Source organism: Zalophus californianus, chromosome 11 (genome assembly GCF_009762305.2).
Source record: "Zalophus californianus isolate mZalCal1 chromosome 11, mZalCal1.pri.v2, whole genome shotgun sequence".
Classification (NCBI taxonomy): Eukaryota; Metazoa; Chordata; class Mammalia; order Carnivora; family Otariidae; genus Zalophus; species Zalophus californianus.
The window spans coordinates 67,178,359-67,194,960 of NC_045605.1; the positions used below are offsets into that span (position 1 = coordinate 67,178,359).

Consider the following 16,602-nt stretch of genomic DNA (forward strand, 5'->3'; position numbering starts at 1 on the left):
AAAACAAACCACAATCCATTTAGACAACTGGCAAAAGACAGACAACATTTCATCAAAGAGGAGGATATACAGATGTCAAAAAAATACAGAAAAGGTGTTCAGTATCACTAGTCACAAATTCAAGCCACAATGAAGGTAGTACTCTACCTACAGAATGGCTAAAATAAAAAATATGACAGCACAGAAAACTGGTAACAATGTGAAGAAAGTGGATCACTCATAAATTCTTGATGAAAATGTGAAATGTTGGGCGCCTGGGTGGCTCAGTCGTTAAGCGTCTGCCTTCGGCTCAGGTCATGATCCCAGGATCCTGGGATCGAGGCCCGCATCAGGCTCCTTGCTCAGCGGGAGGCCTGCTTCTCCCTCTCCCACTCCCCCTGCTTGTGTTCCCTCTCTCACTTTCTATCTATCTGTCAAATAAATAAATAAAATCTTTAAAAAAAAATGAAATGTTACAGGGAATTTTTTGTAAAACTATACAATTACTGTAAACCCCAGCAATTGTACTCTTGGTTACTTATGTCAGAGTCATGAAAACTTATGTAAATTTATGTTCACATAAAAACATGTAAACGAATGCCCTTAGCATCTTTATTTTTAATATCCATAAACTGGAATCAGCCTAGATGCCCTTTAGCGAGCAAGTACTTCCACAAACTGTGATACATACAAACCATAGAATACTACTCAGCAACAAAAACGAACAAAATTGATACACACTAAAACTGGAATGAATCTCTAGGGAATTATGCTGAGTGAAAAAAAGCCAGTCCCAAAAGGTTTTATGTGATATGATTCCATTTATATAACATTTTTGAGCGAAAAAATTTTAGAATTAGGGGCAGATTAATCAAAGCTTATAGGTTTGGTGGGGCCAGGGGAAGGATGGGAAGGTGGTTACTATAAAAGGGCAACAATGAGGGCTCCTTGTATAGGATCTGTGTTCAGTCTCTTGACAATGGTGGTGGATAATGAACCTATACGGGTGATAAAATTGTATAGAACTTAATACACACACGTAGACACTAAAACTGGGGAAACCTGAATAAGATATGTAGATTGTATCAGTGTCAATATCCTCATTGTAATATCATACTATAGTTTTGCAAAATGTTACCGTTGAAGGAAACTGGTGTACAAGGGACTCTGTATTACTTCTTATCATTGTGAATCTACGGTTATCTCAAAAATTGCAAATAGAAAAAGTGGGTGGCTTAGGAGAAAGTTCTTTTCCTAGTCAAAACAAAACAAAAAGTATATATCCTGGGAAGGGTAGTTGAATATATCTGTAAGGAAGACATGTTACTATATATTGATAGCACAGGATTGCTAAGTACATTAAAATCTGTTAGGAAATAGTTACCAAGTGGTAGTTCAGATTTATCTTTTTTTGCTCGATCTGAAAAACAAAGTATCCTATTTTGGCACCCATTTCTTCATTCAAAATAAAATAGACATTGAATGATGAGAAAAGAATTTTATATATAGGGTAAGAGTAAAAACAATGAGAGAATTCATAGGCAGTGTCATTCCTTGGATATACCTTATAATTGCCTTGTGCCTAGATTTTCTGCATTAACTATAAAATTGTAATAACTCATGATGTAAGAATTCTCTTGTTCTGTTCTGAACTCTGAAAATTACAATCTAAAAAATGTGCAAATTATATTTTGTATAATAGTGAGGATTAAGCTCTAGAAAATAAATCTATTATATTCACTCTGGAGTGATGAAAAACAACCATAGTCAACCCAAAGCTAGTTTAGAAGCATGATACATGAGTAATTTAACATACTTAAGAGGACAGCTGTTGGTAACCAGAGCAAAATTTTTTGTGTATATTAATAATGGTATAGTATTTGTAGTATTTTGTTCCATTTTTATGATCCATAGCTTATTTTTTAATATGTAAAATACAGTTTGGCATGATTTTTCATAATCTACATCACATTAAGGTGAAGATAATTGTATATAGCCACATTAGCCCATCATTTACATAATTTATTTTTTCAATGGACAGATGAAGCTAATCTTTATAACTGTCTAATCTTATTTATGATTAACCTGGAGACAACTTGTTAAAAAGTGAATACAAAAGCTATAGAAAATTACTATAATATAGTTTTAACTGGTTTCTGAGTTTGGAGGATAATGGTGGCCGCCAGAATCTGTTTATCTCTACACATTCTCCCCAAAAACCATAGACTAAAAGGAACACAGATAAAACCCAGGTAACCCATAAATTCTGCATTACTAGGAGACAGAACACCCTAAACCTCAAATTACTTGTAAGTAGCAAAATAATCACCAAATTCCAACAGAGCTTCTACTTGCTGCTACAAGTCTGTATGTGTGGAGAGGATGCAGTGGAAAGCCTTCGAGACTATGAAACAGAGAAGAGATTGAAAGATGTAACAAAATAAAGACAAAAGCCACCCTCAAAAGGAGAAAGTACAGCAGTACGTGACAAAAGAGAGAGTGCCAAATAGGACTTGGGTCGTTTATAGCACCAGCTACAGGGAAGGAGTTCTAGAGTGAGAAGTGGCATCCTTAGAAGAATTTTGCCTCTGGGAGAGAAATAGAGAAGCATGATGCATCTGAGTCATAGTAGTGAAGAGAAGAGAAAACAAGGAGAAAGCGAAAAATTAAGTATCCTGCAGAATGAAAGACGACCTCAAGCTCTGCACTCCCATCACCTGTTTAAGAAACTGCACTTCACTAAGTTGACAAAAGTTTAAGGTACTCTCAAACTAAAGAATGCTGTCCACAGAATGATGGGTTGGGTGGGTGGGGGGTGGGAATCAAATTTACACAGCATCACTGTTAGAAGAAAACAGAAAATACGTATTAAAGCATTTCAACTGATGAAAATCCATCTTGCCAAAAAAAAGCCCTCAGGAAAATAACCACACAGTAGAATGCTGTAACAGTACCCCAGACTAAATTAAATATTCTCAAACAAAACAAAACCTGGTATCCAAGAATTAAAGGAGAGAAATGAATTTAAAAACAAAACAAAACAGGAAATGTAATATGAATTGATAAAACTCAGGAAAGAAATTAGAGAAAAAGACCAAACTATGTTCAAAGTGAAGAATAAACTATAAAATGTGCAAGAGAATAGAATGGAATGGAAATCTAAAGAGGGACGTAGAATGAAAATGAAAGAAAGTAAAAAGGATCTCAGAGAAAATGAAAGACTGGCAAAGGATGTCCAACATAACTGGGAGTCTGTGAAGAATAAAAACAACACAGTAGAACAAAACTTAGGAACTACAAGCCAAGAAAACTTTCTGGGAGTCAGGGAAATTTAAGTCTGCTTTTGAAGGACCTGCCATGTACTTGGAAAAACTGACCTAGAATAATCAATTCAGACATATTTTGGTAAACTGTTAAACTTTAAATTGGGCTGGCATCATACTTATGAAGAGCAGCATGCAAATCATGGCAACAGAATAGCAATTTCCAGAATCTCAGGGAAAGAAAGTACAGGCCAAAGATTTGACATCTAGCCAAGTTTTTCTTCTGTTATGATGGCACTAAGTAATTCCATTCTTGAACATTGAAGAAATTACTGACTATTATATCCATGAGCCCTTCTTGAGTTTTTTAGGGGATAAGCTCTATCCAATGAAGAGATCCCCAGCCCAGGGAAGCTTCAGCAAAAGTACTATGAGCACTTAATATATTAAATTATAGAAATAAGGACTAAATGAAACAAGGTGGGGACATAGGTAGAAGAATAGCATATTATATGTTAGATGGAGTAAAAGGAATACCACTCAAAAAAGAGGAAGGGGGAAAATAAGGGAAAGTAGAATGAGATCATAGATCGCTGAATGGGTAGGAGACAAAGGATAACATAAAACTAGCAAACCAGACACTAAAGGCTTAAGTAAGAAAAAGGGAAATTAAGGGCATTAACAAAAGTATAAATGCACTAGAACAAAATTACCTTCCTAAATACCAAAGGAAAATGTAAAAGGTAGCAAAACACGCCACTTAGAAGAACACAGTAAATATTACTCAGTATACATAGTAATTATAATAAGCTCATTTAGATGAAACAAAACATCGTCATATCAAATATGAATGGACTTAAGTTGCCTACTAAAAAAAAAGATTTTTAAGTTGGCTCATAAACATTTTATAATTTGGTTTAAGCAAGAATCCAGTAGTGGATGCTAAATCCAAGGTGGAAAGTTTAATAAGATACAGGCTTTTTGCATGGTCTCCAAGTATCTCCTTACAGATTACATATTAGCTGCAAGGGGATAAAACAGTATGTAGTGGAGAAGCTGGATAACACTTTGACCAGGTGATTAAAGTTCATTTCACCAGTAGGGAGGTTGGCGATATCATGGCCTGTGACCGTGATATCCTTAGGACACTTCATAACTTAAGTGGTAGTCTAGTAAAGAATACATAGAACTTGAACCTAACGATAAGAAACATCAGACAAACCCAAATTGCAGACATTTTATAAAATAACCGGCCTTCAAAAAACCATTTATGTCCTGAAAGGAAGAAAAGGCTTTGGAACTGTTCCAGACAAAATGAATCTGAAGAGACAGCCAAATGTAATCTGTGATCTGGATTCAGTTCTGTACTGGATGGGGAGAAAGGCATTTTTAGGATTGGGACAATTGACAAAATTGGAATATGGCAAAAGTACTTTATCAGTCTTAAATTTTCCTGAGTTTGAGAACTCTGTTGTTTATGTAAGAATATCCTTACTCTTAAAAAAAGTCACATAGAACTCTTAAGAGGGAAAGCATGATATGTAAACTTACTCCCAAATGCTTCAGAAAATACATAATGTGTGTGAGGTGGGAGAATGAAGCAGCGGGTAGCAAAATACTAAAAGTTGGTGAGTCTGAATAAATAATGGGAGTTTTCTGTGCTTTAAACTTTTCTCTGAGTTTTAACTTAAAAAAATAGAAAAAGATAGCGTTAGCTATGAACTCTAGCCAGAGACTGATACACATGGTTTAGTAAAGTAAAATTTGAGTTACATAATTTTCTCTACATACCTTCCCTTTTTTTGTTAAAGTATTGAGTGTTTTACAGTTCAGTTTCTATTTGGAAAGTTTGACTAATTTGATATCAGCCTATGCTAAGCTATATATATGGCTTTTTCTATGTTATGCTTTTACAGGATTTGCCTTTTTCGTGCTTAAAGTATACTTTAAAGAAAAAAAATCATTCTGAATGTTCCCCTTTCCGTGACCTCCAGTAAAATGCTTGGTCATGTGGAAAAAAACCCACTATTTGGTTCTCCACTCCACCCCCCACCCTCAGCTCCCTTGCTTTCTTGGGTTTCTGAGAACAAAATAGGAGATGGGTGAGGTTAGAAGCATTTTAAATCTTTTTATTTTTTATTCTTATCCCAAAATGAGCTATACGAAACAATATGTGCATAGTAGTTTGTTGTCAGCTATTTTACATTTTGCCAGATCAAGCTCCTTTATTTATCTTTTGAGCAACATGTTCTGAATCAAAAGAAAATATGATCAGTAGTTCTGATTAGACCATGTGTGAAGAGATCACAACAAAAGAAACTTGAGATTATGCCGTCCAGTCTTATATGTTGTATTAACTACAATTTTTTATTGTGAAAAATCAGTGATTAAAAATTTTATGTCCCCTGATTCTTAAACAATATTCATACTAAGTTTCTTGCTTCTGTCTTAAGGCTGTATGGAGAAAAGAGAACCACATGGTTCCACTAGGGTGAACACTCCAAGAGCTCTCATACATTTTCAGATGGAGCAGTATCTGACATGCAGGGAGAAAGTAGCCCAGTGCTTTCCAATCTTTAGTGCAGTGGCGAATTAAGGATTGACGCTAAATATAGTGGTAAATGATGGTTACTAGATTCTTTAATATATGCATAGTGTGAATTCTTCAGAGTTCTATTATTTACTGTACAGTTTATGAATGTCTACAAGAAGATTGAAGTGATGCATGTACTTTTCTAAGTATGGAATTTTTAATCTAAAGACAGGATTTTTTTTAGATTATTTAGCCGAATTCCACAATGTAAAGTCAGTGTAAAAATTAGGTAGAAGTGATTAACTGTGATGTGCAATACTAGGAAAGACAGATTTCATGCAGAATTAAAGCAATTATTTTGTCCCTCAGTTTTTATAATGACATTATATTGCTGTTGATATTTTTTTTTTCTTTTTGCATTTTGAGTTCCTCATTTTCTAGCCATTCTACTTCTCAGTATTTTGGTAATTGCAAAGTTTTTATATTCAGGGCTTTGTCATTAACATTATAATACTTTTAAGTAATTATAAAACAATTATTTTTTTTCTTACTAGGAAGAAGCATTGCATGCATTTATTCAGCCAGAGATCCTGGATGGCCCAAATCAATATTTTTGTGAACGTTGTAAGAAGAAATGTGATGCACGAAAGGTAGATGCCATGTAGAAATTAATACTAAATTACCTGAGATTATATTCCATATTCAATAGGTCCCTTTCTTTTTAGGGTCTTCGGTTTTTGCATTTCCCTTATCTGCTGACCTTACAGTTGAAAAGGTTTGATTTTGATTATACAACAATGCACAGGATTAAATTGAATGACCGGATGACATTTCCTGAAGAGCTAGATATGAGTACATTTATTGATGTTGAAGATGAGGTAAAATATTTATTCATATATTTTTTTTAAAAGATACTAGTCAATTCATTTTAGTTGGTCATGTGTTTAAGCGAGCTATTTGGGGTAACAACACTGGTGGTGTTTAGACTGTCTTTGTGATACAAGGTATTGCTTTCTTCCCATATTTTGTAATGTCAAGTTCTATTAAAAGATCTAGATTTGTATAAGCTTTTTTTGTCCACTGTAAATTATATCTCAGATATTCTTTTTTGATCAGAATAACTTATGATATTCTTTGAAAAAACAAAAAGAATCTCAAACTCTGGAATTATTTCTTTGAGCAATAATCTTTATGTTTCATAACTTTCTTAGCAAAACAAACCAATCTAGAGGTGGGACTGCATTGTGTTTCTGGTACATAGTAAACACAGAACAAATATGTTAAGTGAGAAAATGAGCAAATCGGGTAGTATGGCCTTAATTTTTTGTATTTGTCTTAGTCTCTTTTTCAAGGATTAAGGTTTCTGGATTATTCTCCGTTAAAATTTAACACCTCTAAAATAGACTAGGCTAGAAGCTAGAAATAAAGGCATTTTATCTGTTTCCCCTTTTTAAATTAGTTTTTTAGTTAAAACTTTATTTAAATAGTTTGAGAATGGGACTTTGAAGGACACCAGTAATGCTTATCATTTTTTTCCACTCATTGACCCCCCTCCAAATTCTCTGGTTCTCCTAACCTTGATTCAGTAGGAAATTCTTAATGTCCCACTCTTTTCTTTTGGAAACTTCTGATTTCATTATAGGGGTTATTTATAATCACTGGACATAGTTATTAGAGAGTGATCTTTATTTTTTTCAAAACTACCATGAATCACTTTTTTCTGATTGGAACTCATCACTGTAGTTATAAAAATGCCTTTTCTCAAAAGCTCAAAAATGATTTTAAACATTAGGTTTTAGTTAGTGCTCTTAAGTATTAAGAGAGAATGTGGTATAGAAGAGCAGCTTTTCTGAGCCTTACTTTCTCTGTTCAGTAAGGACAATAATTGCTTTTTATGGCTTTTATAAAAAGCGTTTTGATAAAGTAGATGTTCATGGAATGGTACCTATGACCAGGTTACATTTTAAAAGGTTTAATTTAAAATAGTATTTCCGGGGGTGCCTGGGTGGCTTAGTCAGTTAAGCATCTGTCTTCGGCTCAGGTCGTGATCCCAGGGTCCTGGGATTGAACGCCACATTGGGTCGCTGCTCAGTGAGGAGTCTGTCTCTCCCGCTCCATCTGCCTCTCCCCCAGCTCATGCTCTCTCTCGCTCTCAAATAAATAAATAAAATCTTTAAAAAAAAACAAAACAAAGTAGACATAGTCTTTATAAGGGTCCTACACAAACAGAGATCAGTCAGTATTGGATTGGTTTTCTGTATATACCTAATATATTTCTTGTAAAAGGACATCTTTTACAAATAAATAAAACCTAGATATAATTTGACAGGAACTTTTAGGAAGTTCTAGGTCCATTTGTTGGGAGAAGAGATGTTCCAGCCTAAAGGAATGTCAGGAATGACCTCTTTGGACTTAGTGTAGAGTTCTAGAGTTGGTTTTCACTTTGAACTGAACTTTCTTGAGAGATGAAGACTGTATGTTTAGATGCAATCCCTACAACAAAGTTCTTGTCAAATGTTGGTGCTTATTATTATATATTGCTTATTAGTTAATTTAGGAACTTCTGTACAACTTAAAAGAGCCTACATCTTAGAGAAGAATTCTCAAACTATTTAAATAAAAACATTTTTAGGTATGTATATTAAATATTAAAGGAAAAGGGGGCAAGAAGTTGGGGATTTCTAAGAAGTAGATTCCTTCAAATAAAATTTGCATGAGAGGGATTTAAAAATCTTAAAAGCATGAAAGAGTATGATTTTTTTGTTGTTATAATTCCACCTCTTGTGCACTAGAATATAAAGTTCTTGAGGATAGGTACAATGTTGTTTTTCTTTCTAATTGTCTATAATACCTAGCACAATGATAAATTGAACTTTTTTATTCAAGAAAAGAAATGATACTCTTTTGGGATTTGAGAACAAAAGCTCATTTTGGCACTTAGGTTCTCTGCTTTTATAGATTTTGGTGAAAGAAATGGTAATTTATATTGTTACTTTGCAACTACAAACATAATTGGGGTTTAATTAGAATTCTGAATCACTAATTCATTGTATTTGAATTTTAAGGAAATTAATAGAGATACTTTTAAATACACTGGTTTAATTTTATTTAAGGACTCACTAAAAGAAGATAAATTTATTTAAAATAAATACTTTTATTAGTAATATCTGAACTTGTGAAAGAGTTAACACTTTTATCGGAACACCACTAGATAAAAAATTTTACTGAGTATATGTTTTCCCTTTATTTAGCTTGTAATTGTAAGATAATTATGTTTTATTAAGAAATCCCCTCAGACTGAAAGTTGCACTGACAGCGGGGCAGAAAATGAAGGCAGTTGTCACAGTGATCAGATGAGCAATGATTTCTCGAATGATGATGGTGTTGATGAAGGGATCTGCCTTGAAAGTAATAGTGGAACTGAAAAGATTTCAAAACCTGGACTTGAGAAGGTACCTTTTATAGTTTGTGGGGTTTAGTTGAAAGAATAAAATAATCTCTGAGCTGCTGTATAATTCTAAAGCTATTGTGACCAGTACATTCTCTTTAGGGGAAGTAATTTTTGAAAAGTAAAAACTTTTTTAAAGCTGTTTTTATGCATATATGTGATCATAATTAAACTTTAGGAAAAGGTACTTTTAGGCAGGAACGTGAATTTCTGGGAGGCTGAACTGCTGTAGCTATGTAACCAAGCTGGGTGGTGGTGTGGAAAGGGTACCTAGTGGTCAGGAAACCACTTCTGCCTTTAAAGTTACACCAGGCCTCTAAATCTTATGTCGTAGTTTTCTCATATAGCAAAATGAAAGTTTTCAGCTAGATCTGTTGATTTAAAAAATTTTGGCTGTGAACTCCTTTATGAAGTAGTTATAGAATCAATCTTTTAGAAATAGGGGAAAGCCAGAGCCCTCAGCCTCCCCCTCCCCTTCCCATGAAGCCCTTAAGGCACTTAAAAAAATGATATAGTTCCAAGGATTATAATTTGACAACTACTGGATTTGATAATTTCTGTCATAAAAACTTTTATGTCACTGTGTCAGTAGTTTTTAAGATTTTTATCAAACTGTTTCTTCCACATTCATATAATCTGCTTTATTGAGGGGACAGTTGTAGATCAAATGGCTTCAGCATGTGTGAATTATGAGTCACTAGCCTGAAGACTAATCAGTAATTCAAGTCTTGCAGAGAGTCATATTAAATACAGAGTTTTTTTAGACAGTATTTAAGAATGGAGTTTCTCTTGCATAAATCAATTTTTAGACCAAGACCATTATTCTAATCACTATCATCATTATCCTTTACCTTTTAAAATTACCTGTTTCAGGGCAGATAGATGATTATGAATTGCTATGTAATGAATAATGTAGTGGATACATTATAACTTAGTCTAAAGAACACTGGATTCAAGCATGGGTTGGCAAACGGTTCCCTGCCTGTTTTCCTACATAAACTATTTTTTTTTTTTGTCTTACTACACTAAGTAGGACTTCTTACACAAGGTTGAGTAAGAGTGGTAAGAAAGGACATTCTTGCCTTGCTCCCAGTCTCAGGAGGAAAGTATTCTATTTCTCACCATTAAGTATGATGTTGGTTCTAGGGTTTTTTTGTAGGTGTTCTTTATCAAGTTGAAGAAGTCTCCCTCTTCCTAGTTTGTTGAGAGTTTTTATCATGAATGAGTATTGGATTTCATGACATGCTTTTTCTGAATCAGTTGATAGGATCATGTAATTTTTCTTCTTTAGCCTGTATGACATAGATTGATTTTCTAATGTTGAACCATCTTTGCATACTTGAGAGATGTCAAATCAGGAGATCACTGTATCATAGATAGTACATAAATACATTAGAAGATGCTCCAAATCATTATATCCCTCAGCTCTTTTGTAAAGGAAATAGAATAATTGTACTTGAATAAAAACAACTATGTTTTTTGGGACTTCTTGCCTCTGCATATCAGAACAGTCTTCTGTTTAGCACCTGCTTCTAAAATTTCAGACTGTTATTTTCTTACATAAATAACATTGTATTTCAGATATGCATAGTTCCAGAGGTTATAACATAATTAAAATGTGAAGGAATGTACTGAACAAAACTGTGATATATAAAACTATGTAGTGACTTGCCATTTTAATTATCTTGGAGGAAAGTGTACCTACAATAACTATCTAGGACAACTAACATTTTATTCTGTATTAATAGAGAATAGGAAATATACAAAAAGGGACTTTTTTATTTTTCCTCTTCTCTGAGTTACTTTTATTTTTCCCCTTAGAATTCCTTGATCTATGAGCTCTTCTCCGTTATGGTTCATTCAGGGAGTGCTGCTGGTGGCCATTACTATGCTTGTATAAAGTCATTCAGTGATGAACAGTGGTACAGCTTCAATGATCAACATGTCAGCAGGGTAAGGAGGGGTTGTTTAAGATTATTCTCAAAGACAGGAGTAGAGATGTTTCTAATCAACAGCAGAGTTTATTTAAAATGGGAGACTTAGTTTGTCCAGTGAAGCATTTTAAGACACATGCTAAGTCTTTTGTTTTTGCTTTCAGTAAACTTCCTAGTTTGTTTTCCTTGTTACTTGTTTTGTTTTGTTTAAGGCTTGCTGAGTGTTTCCAGAGATAGATTCCCAATTTTTTTGTTTTTTTCTTTCCCTGAGCCATCATGCAGGCTGCCTGTTGAGCACTAGAAGTGATTGGCCAGTAGCAGCCACTGACTCTGATTAAATTTTGTGAATTGGTAATTGTATGGCCCATTTAACTATGAGGTTAAAAACAGGCTGGCTTGGGACACGTGGGTGGCTCAGTCGGTTAAGCGTCTGCCTTCGGCTCAGGTCATAATCCCAGGGTCCTGGGATCGAGTCCTGCATTGGGCTCCCTGCTCAGCGGGGAGCCTGCTTCTCCCTCTGCCTCTGCCTCTCTCTCTCTCTCTCTGTCTCTCATGAATAAATAAAATAAAATCTTAAAAAAAAAAAAAAAAAAACAGGCTGGCTTGTTGACATAGAGGTAATGGTATTATAGATTTTACAAAAAGGTAAATAATGTAACAACTTTTTAGATAACCCAAGAGGACATTAAGAAAACACATGGTGGATCTTCAGGAAGCAGAGGATATTACTCAAGTGCTTTTGCAAGGTAAATAACTTCCTAATTTGTATTGTTTATAAATTAGAATCAATTATAGCTTCTCAACATATTTTACCATTAAAGAGATTTAACCCAGGGGTCAGCAAACTATAACCCATGGATCAAACCCTGCCCGCCTCCAGTTTTTGGAAATAAAGCTTTATCAGAACACCACTGTACTCATTTGTTTAAGTATTGTGTGTTGATCTTTTCCCTTAACAACAGGTAAGTAACCACAACAGACATATGGCCCAGAAAAAATGTGCTGACTCCTGACTTTAGTAATTGTTCTAGGACACAGGTTTTTTGAAGACTTAACTGTGTTACCAAGAGGAAATGTGGAATCTTCTCAGAAATCCATTGGGAAGAGCAAAGTAGATTCTCCTTTTATTTTCTAGAATACTTTAAGTTTGAAGCTAAGAACAGTTGTGTGGTCTTCTAGTTGTTTGAAACAACAAAAAACTACGATTTAAAAAAAATATTTGGTGCTAGGAAATGGAACCTTTACAATTTCCTTTTTGTTGACATTAATCTTTTTTATATTTCTACTAGCTCCACAAATGCATATATGCTGATATATAGACTGAAGGATCCAGGACGAAATGCAAGTATGTTAGCATGTAGCTATTTGATTTTAATCTGTACTAATATCTTTTGCAAGTTTTGCAAACCCAGATAACTACTTTTAAATGATAGTATGCTTAAGTTTTTTTATTCCTAGAAAAATTAATTATAAAGACTGTTATGAGATAATACCAAGTGGTAAAAACACTTGGAAAAAAGAAATGTTTTTTAATACACTAAGAGACAAAATTTACTCTACATAAAAAAATTGGATATTTATTTGCAGTGAGATTGTATTCAGTGATAACCCCCAGACCTGTGTAACGGTCCTAACTCGCCATCTAGATGGCCTAGAGCAAGTGATTTAACTTTTCTAAATCTTACTTTCCACATCTGTAAAATGGGGATGATTACGGTATTTTATAGGATTGTAATGAAAAGTTAAATAAGATAACATATTTTTAGCATTTACCGTCATGTCTAGCACATAGTAAAAATTCAAATTTAGCTATTATTACTTTTTTTATTATAAGTTTTTGGAGTTTTTTTAGTATCTAAATGCTATGACTAGGGGCCCTAAATGAAGTAAACTTCTGACTTACCACTCCAGAAATTTTTCTAAGAACTAGAATTATCTTTGCTTATTTGCTTAAAAAGCAAATAACGTTTTATGATTCTAGTTTTGTATCCTTTATTATATCCTCATTATATTGAGAACCCCCGAAATAATCCTGTATACAAAGCATGCGAGTTTGTCTTTTTTTCTCTTTTTTATTATTAATTTAAAAAATTGCAGTTCCCCTTTTTTCTTAATGCTGACTCTGACTGAAGCAGTATTGCAAATAACTAGGGGTGTGTGAGTGTACCTATAGATATATACACAACTGATATGTTGCTCACATTCTTTTCGTAATTGTTATAATCATTGTCCTTGATTTCAACATACTTCCTTTGTTTAGCAACTACCATACTGTAAAATCTGTTTTGGATAGTGTAATATGTTTTTGTTTACATTTTTGGAAACCCTCATTATATTGTGAATTCAGTTGGTACAAGGCTTAAAACTTTACCTTTGATAATCCAGAGTCCAGAGTCTGTCATATAGTGGCTGTTCAATAATTTACTATAGAATTAATGGGAGTGAAAGGAAGTTGTAACAAGAAGTCATTTCAGAACAGAGATTTCAGAGTAGTCATTCTGACTTTACAGATAAAGAAACGATACCCCAAAGATTAACTTGTCCAAGGTCATAGCTTCCTGGAGGCAGAGCCAGGTTTGTAGTTCATGTATCTTCTGTGGCACCCAGCATTCCAGATGTTTCCATTAGGGCAATAACTCAGTTTTCCTTTATTTAGTCCCTAAACTGTAGTTTTGTGATGAAGCACCAGAGGGCGCTCTGTGTATGATACGGAATATTTTTGCAATTAGAGCTCATTTCTAGAAATAGTGGATTTTGACCTTCCACAGGGATGTGATTTTTATGTATATATAAGTTGTTCTCCCTATTTAATGCCTGCTAATCATTGGTTTACTAAATAGTGTCATAATTTCATACTGTCACTTTTAATACTTTGAGTTACATATAAAATTCTGTAAATAGAAGGTAGCTAAAAGATTGCTTTGAGAACAAAGATGAGTGTATTAGTGAGTAATAATAAGTAGTAGCACCAACAGCATTTATTACATTTTATTATATCCTGGGTAATTACTCTGTAGGGGAGCGCTGCTAATAAGCTGAAGAAATTGAGGCCTGGACAAGTAAACTTGCCCTGGGTCACATGGTTTGATGGTGATAACACAGTTTGAAATCAGAAATGATTTTATTTCCAAGTTTCAGAGAGGTTTTTTAATTCTAGAAGTCCTAATCTACATACTAGAGTTTTCCTGGAGCCAAGAGATATTATGGATTAAATATATGGCTTTTTAAAATATGGCCTAACCATGTGCCATTATCAACTGCCTCTTCACCCTTGTCTGGAAGAAGTTGATGTTCCAAGTTGAGAGAGTGATGTAATTGAGATATGTTTTGACGAGAGCTGTTGTAGAAGTATATACTATGGGCACATAATGGAACAAAATTAAGTAAAGGAAGATCAATTTCCAATGACTCTGTCTTACCCTGTTTTTATTACAATAGAATTTCTAGAAGTAGATGAATATCCAGAACATATTAAAAACTTGGTACAGAGAGAAAGAGAATTGGAAGAACAAGAAAAAAGGCAACGAGAAATTGAGCGCAACACATGCAAGGTTAGATTTCATAATTGTACTTTTTATTAAAAAGTGCTATTGAAGTTTGCTTGACTGCAGTTCTCATAACATACTCATTGGGTTGATTCTGTCGACAGTTATGCTATCATGATCATTAAGCAATGTAGCCAACTGTATTACTGAGGGAAGATAGAGTTTTTATTTTATGCATTAAAAAACACTAACATATAGTGATAATACTCAGTGCTGGTAAGGTTACAGTGATAAGAACATTGTCACATTCTGCTACAAGAATAATAAACTGGTAAGACCTTATTGCATAGAAATTGAGTAGAATTTATCAAGAGCCTTAAGCAAATTTATGTATTTTTATATAATTCTCTTAAGGAAATACCTAATGAGATAACCACACATGCTGTTAAAATTTTGATCACAAGGACATTCATGGTATTTTCCAAACTAGAAAAAAATTTGAAACAACCTGAATGTATATCAGAAGGAGAATGATTATTTAAATTGTGATACGTGCTTATCAAGAAATGTACAGTTGTTAAAATTAATATTTTTGATTTCTTTTTTATGAGACATAGTCACTATCAATTACTGAGAAAAATAGACACGGGAGAGAATGATCTCAGTTATGTTTTTTTAAAAAATTACAATATTTGGGGCACCTGGGTGGCTCAATCAGTTAAGCGTCTGCCTTTGGCTTAGGTCATGATCCCAGAGTTCCACGATCGAGCCCCATATCAGGCTCCCTGCTCAGTGGGGTGTCTGCTTCTCCCTCTCCCTCTGCCCCTCCTCCTGCTCCTTCTCTCTCTCTGCTTCTCTCTCGCTCCCTCTCAAATAAATAAATAAAATCTTTAAAAAAAATTTACAATATTTTGTGGTGCCTGGGTGGCTCAGTCTGTTGAGCTGACTCTTGATTTCGGCTCAGGTTCTGATTCAGGGTCGTGGGATCGAGCTCCATGTCGGGCTCTGAACTGGGAGTCTGCTGGAGATGCTCTCTGTCCCTCTGCCCCTCCCCTGCTCGCTCTCTCTTTCTCCTGCTTATGTTCTCACTCTCTCGCTCTCTGACTCTCTCTAAACTAAATCTTTTAAAAATTGCAATATTTTGACTATTAGGAAAAAAATGCTGTCTACAAAAGAATTATGTTTTGATTCATGACCTGAGGTGATGATGACATTTTACATTTTCTAGATAAAATTATTCTGTTTGCATCCTGTGAAACAAGTAATGATGGAAAATAAATTGGAGGTTCATAAGGATAAGACATTAAAGGAAGCAGTAGAAATGGCTTATAAGGTACGTTTAATTGCACTGTTGGACAGTATCAATATCTCAGGTAACAGTATTAACATCTCTTTCAAAATTATGATTAGAGTCAGTAGTAATACAAGCACCTGCAGTCATATTGATAGCCCATTTACAGCATCTGTCTCTCTCAAGGGTGTAGTTTACACCTCTCCTATGGAACATACTCAGTTGAGTTTGAGAAATTGCTCTTTCTGAAAGCCAGTTCAGTTTTGTAGAACAAGAATTAGAATTAGAAACAAAAGGGACGCCTGGGTGGCTCAGTCGTTAAGCGTCTGCCTTCGGCTCAGGTCATGATCCCAGGATCCTGGGATCGAGCCCTGCATCGGGCTCCCTGCTCCGAGGGAAGCCTGCTTTTAAACCCTTTCCCACTCCCCCTGCTTGTGTTCCCTCTCTCGCTGTCTCTGTCAAAATGAATAAATAAAATCTTTAAAAAAAAAAAAGAATTAGAAACAAAAATATTTATTTGTTCTTTTCGTTCATTTAGCAGATAATGTATTGAGAGCCTTCCACAATTTGCAAATATGTTATTGTTTAGATGCTATAAAGTAAATCAGTAATATGTTGAGATTATTTCTCCTGAGATGTTAACCATGAGAAGGAGACAGCTATGCAGAA

The 16,602-nt window shown here is 34.4% G+C and overlaps 1 protein-coding gene across 2 annotated transcripts in view; it reads left to right on the forward strand.

Moving 5' to 3' along the window:
• USP47 (ubiquitin specific peptidase 47) overlaps positions 1–16,602 on the forward strand; it is a 108,053-nt gene that overhangs the window by 69,807 nt on the left and 21,644 nt on the right. For both annotated transcript variants that reach the window (XM_027578348.2, XM_027578347.2), the window contains 8 exons: positions 6,330–6,425; positions 6,501–6,653; positions 9,060–9,227; positions 11,045–11,176; positions 11,827–11,903; positions 12,447–12,502; positions 14,596–14,708; positions 15,871–15,975. In XM_027578348.2, coding sequence (XP_027434149.1) covers positions 6,330–6,425; positions 6,501–6,653; positions 9,060–9,227; positions 11,045–11,176; positions 11,827–11,903; positions 12,447–12,502; positions 14,596–14,708; positions 15,871–15,975 — 900 coding nt within the window. The remainder of the gene's footprint in view (positions 1–6,329; positions 6,426–6,500; positions 6,654–9,059; positions 9,228–11,044; positions 11,177–11,826; positions 11,904–12,446; positions 12,503–14,595; positions 14,709–15,870; positions 15,976–16,602) is intronic.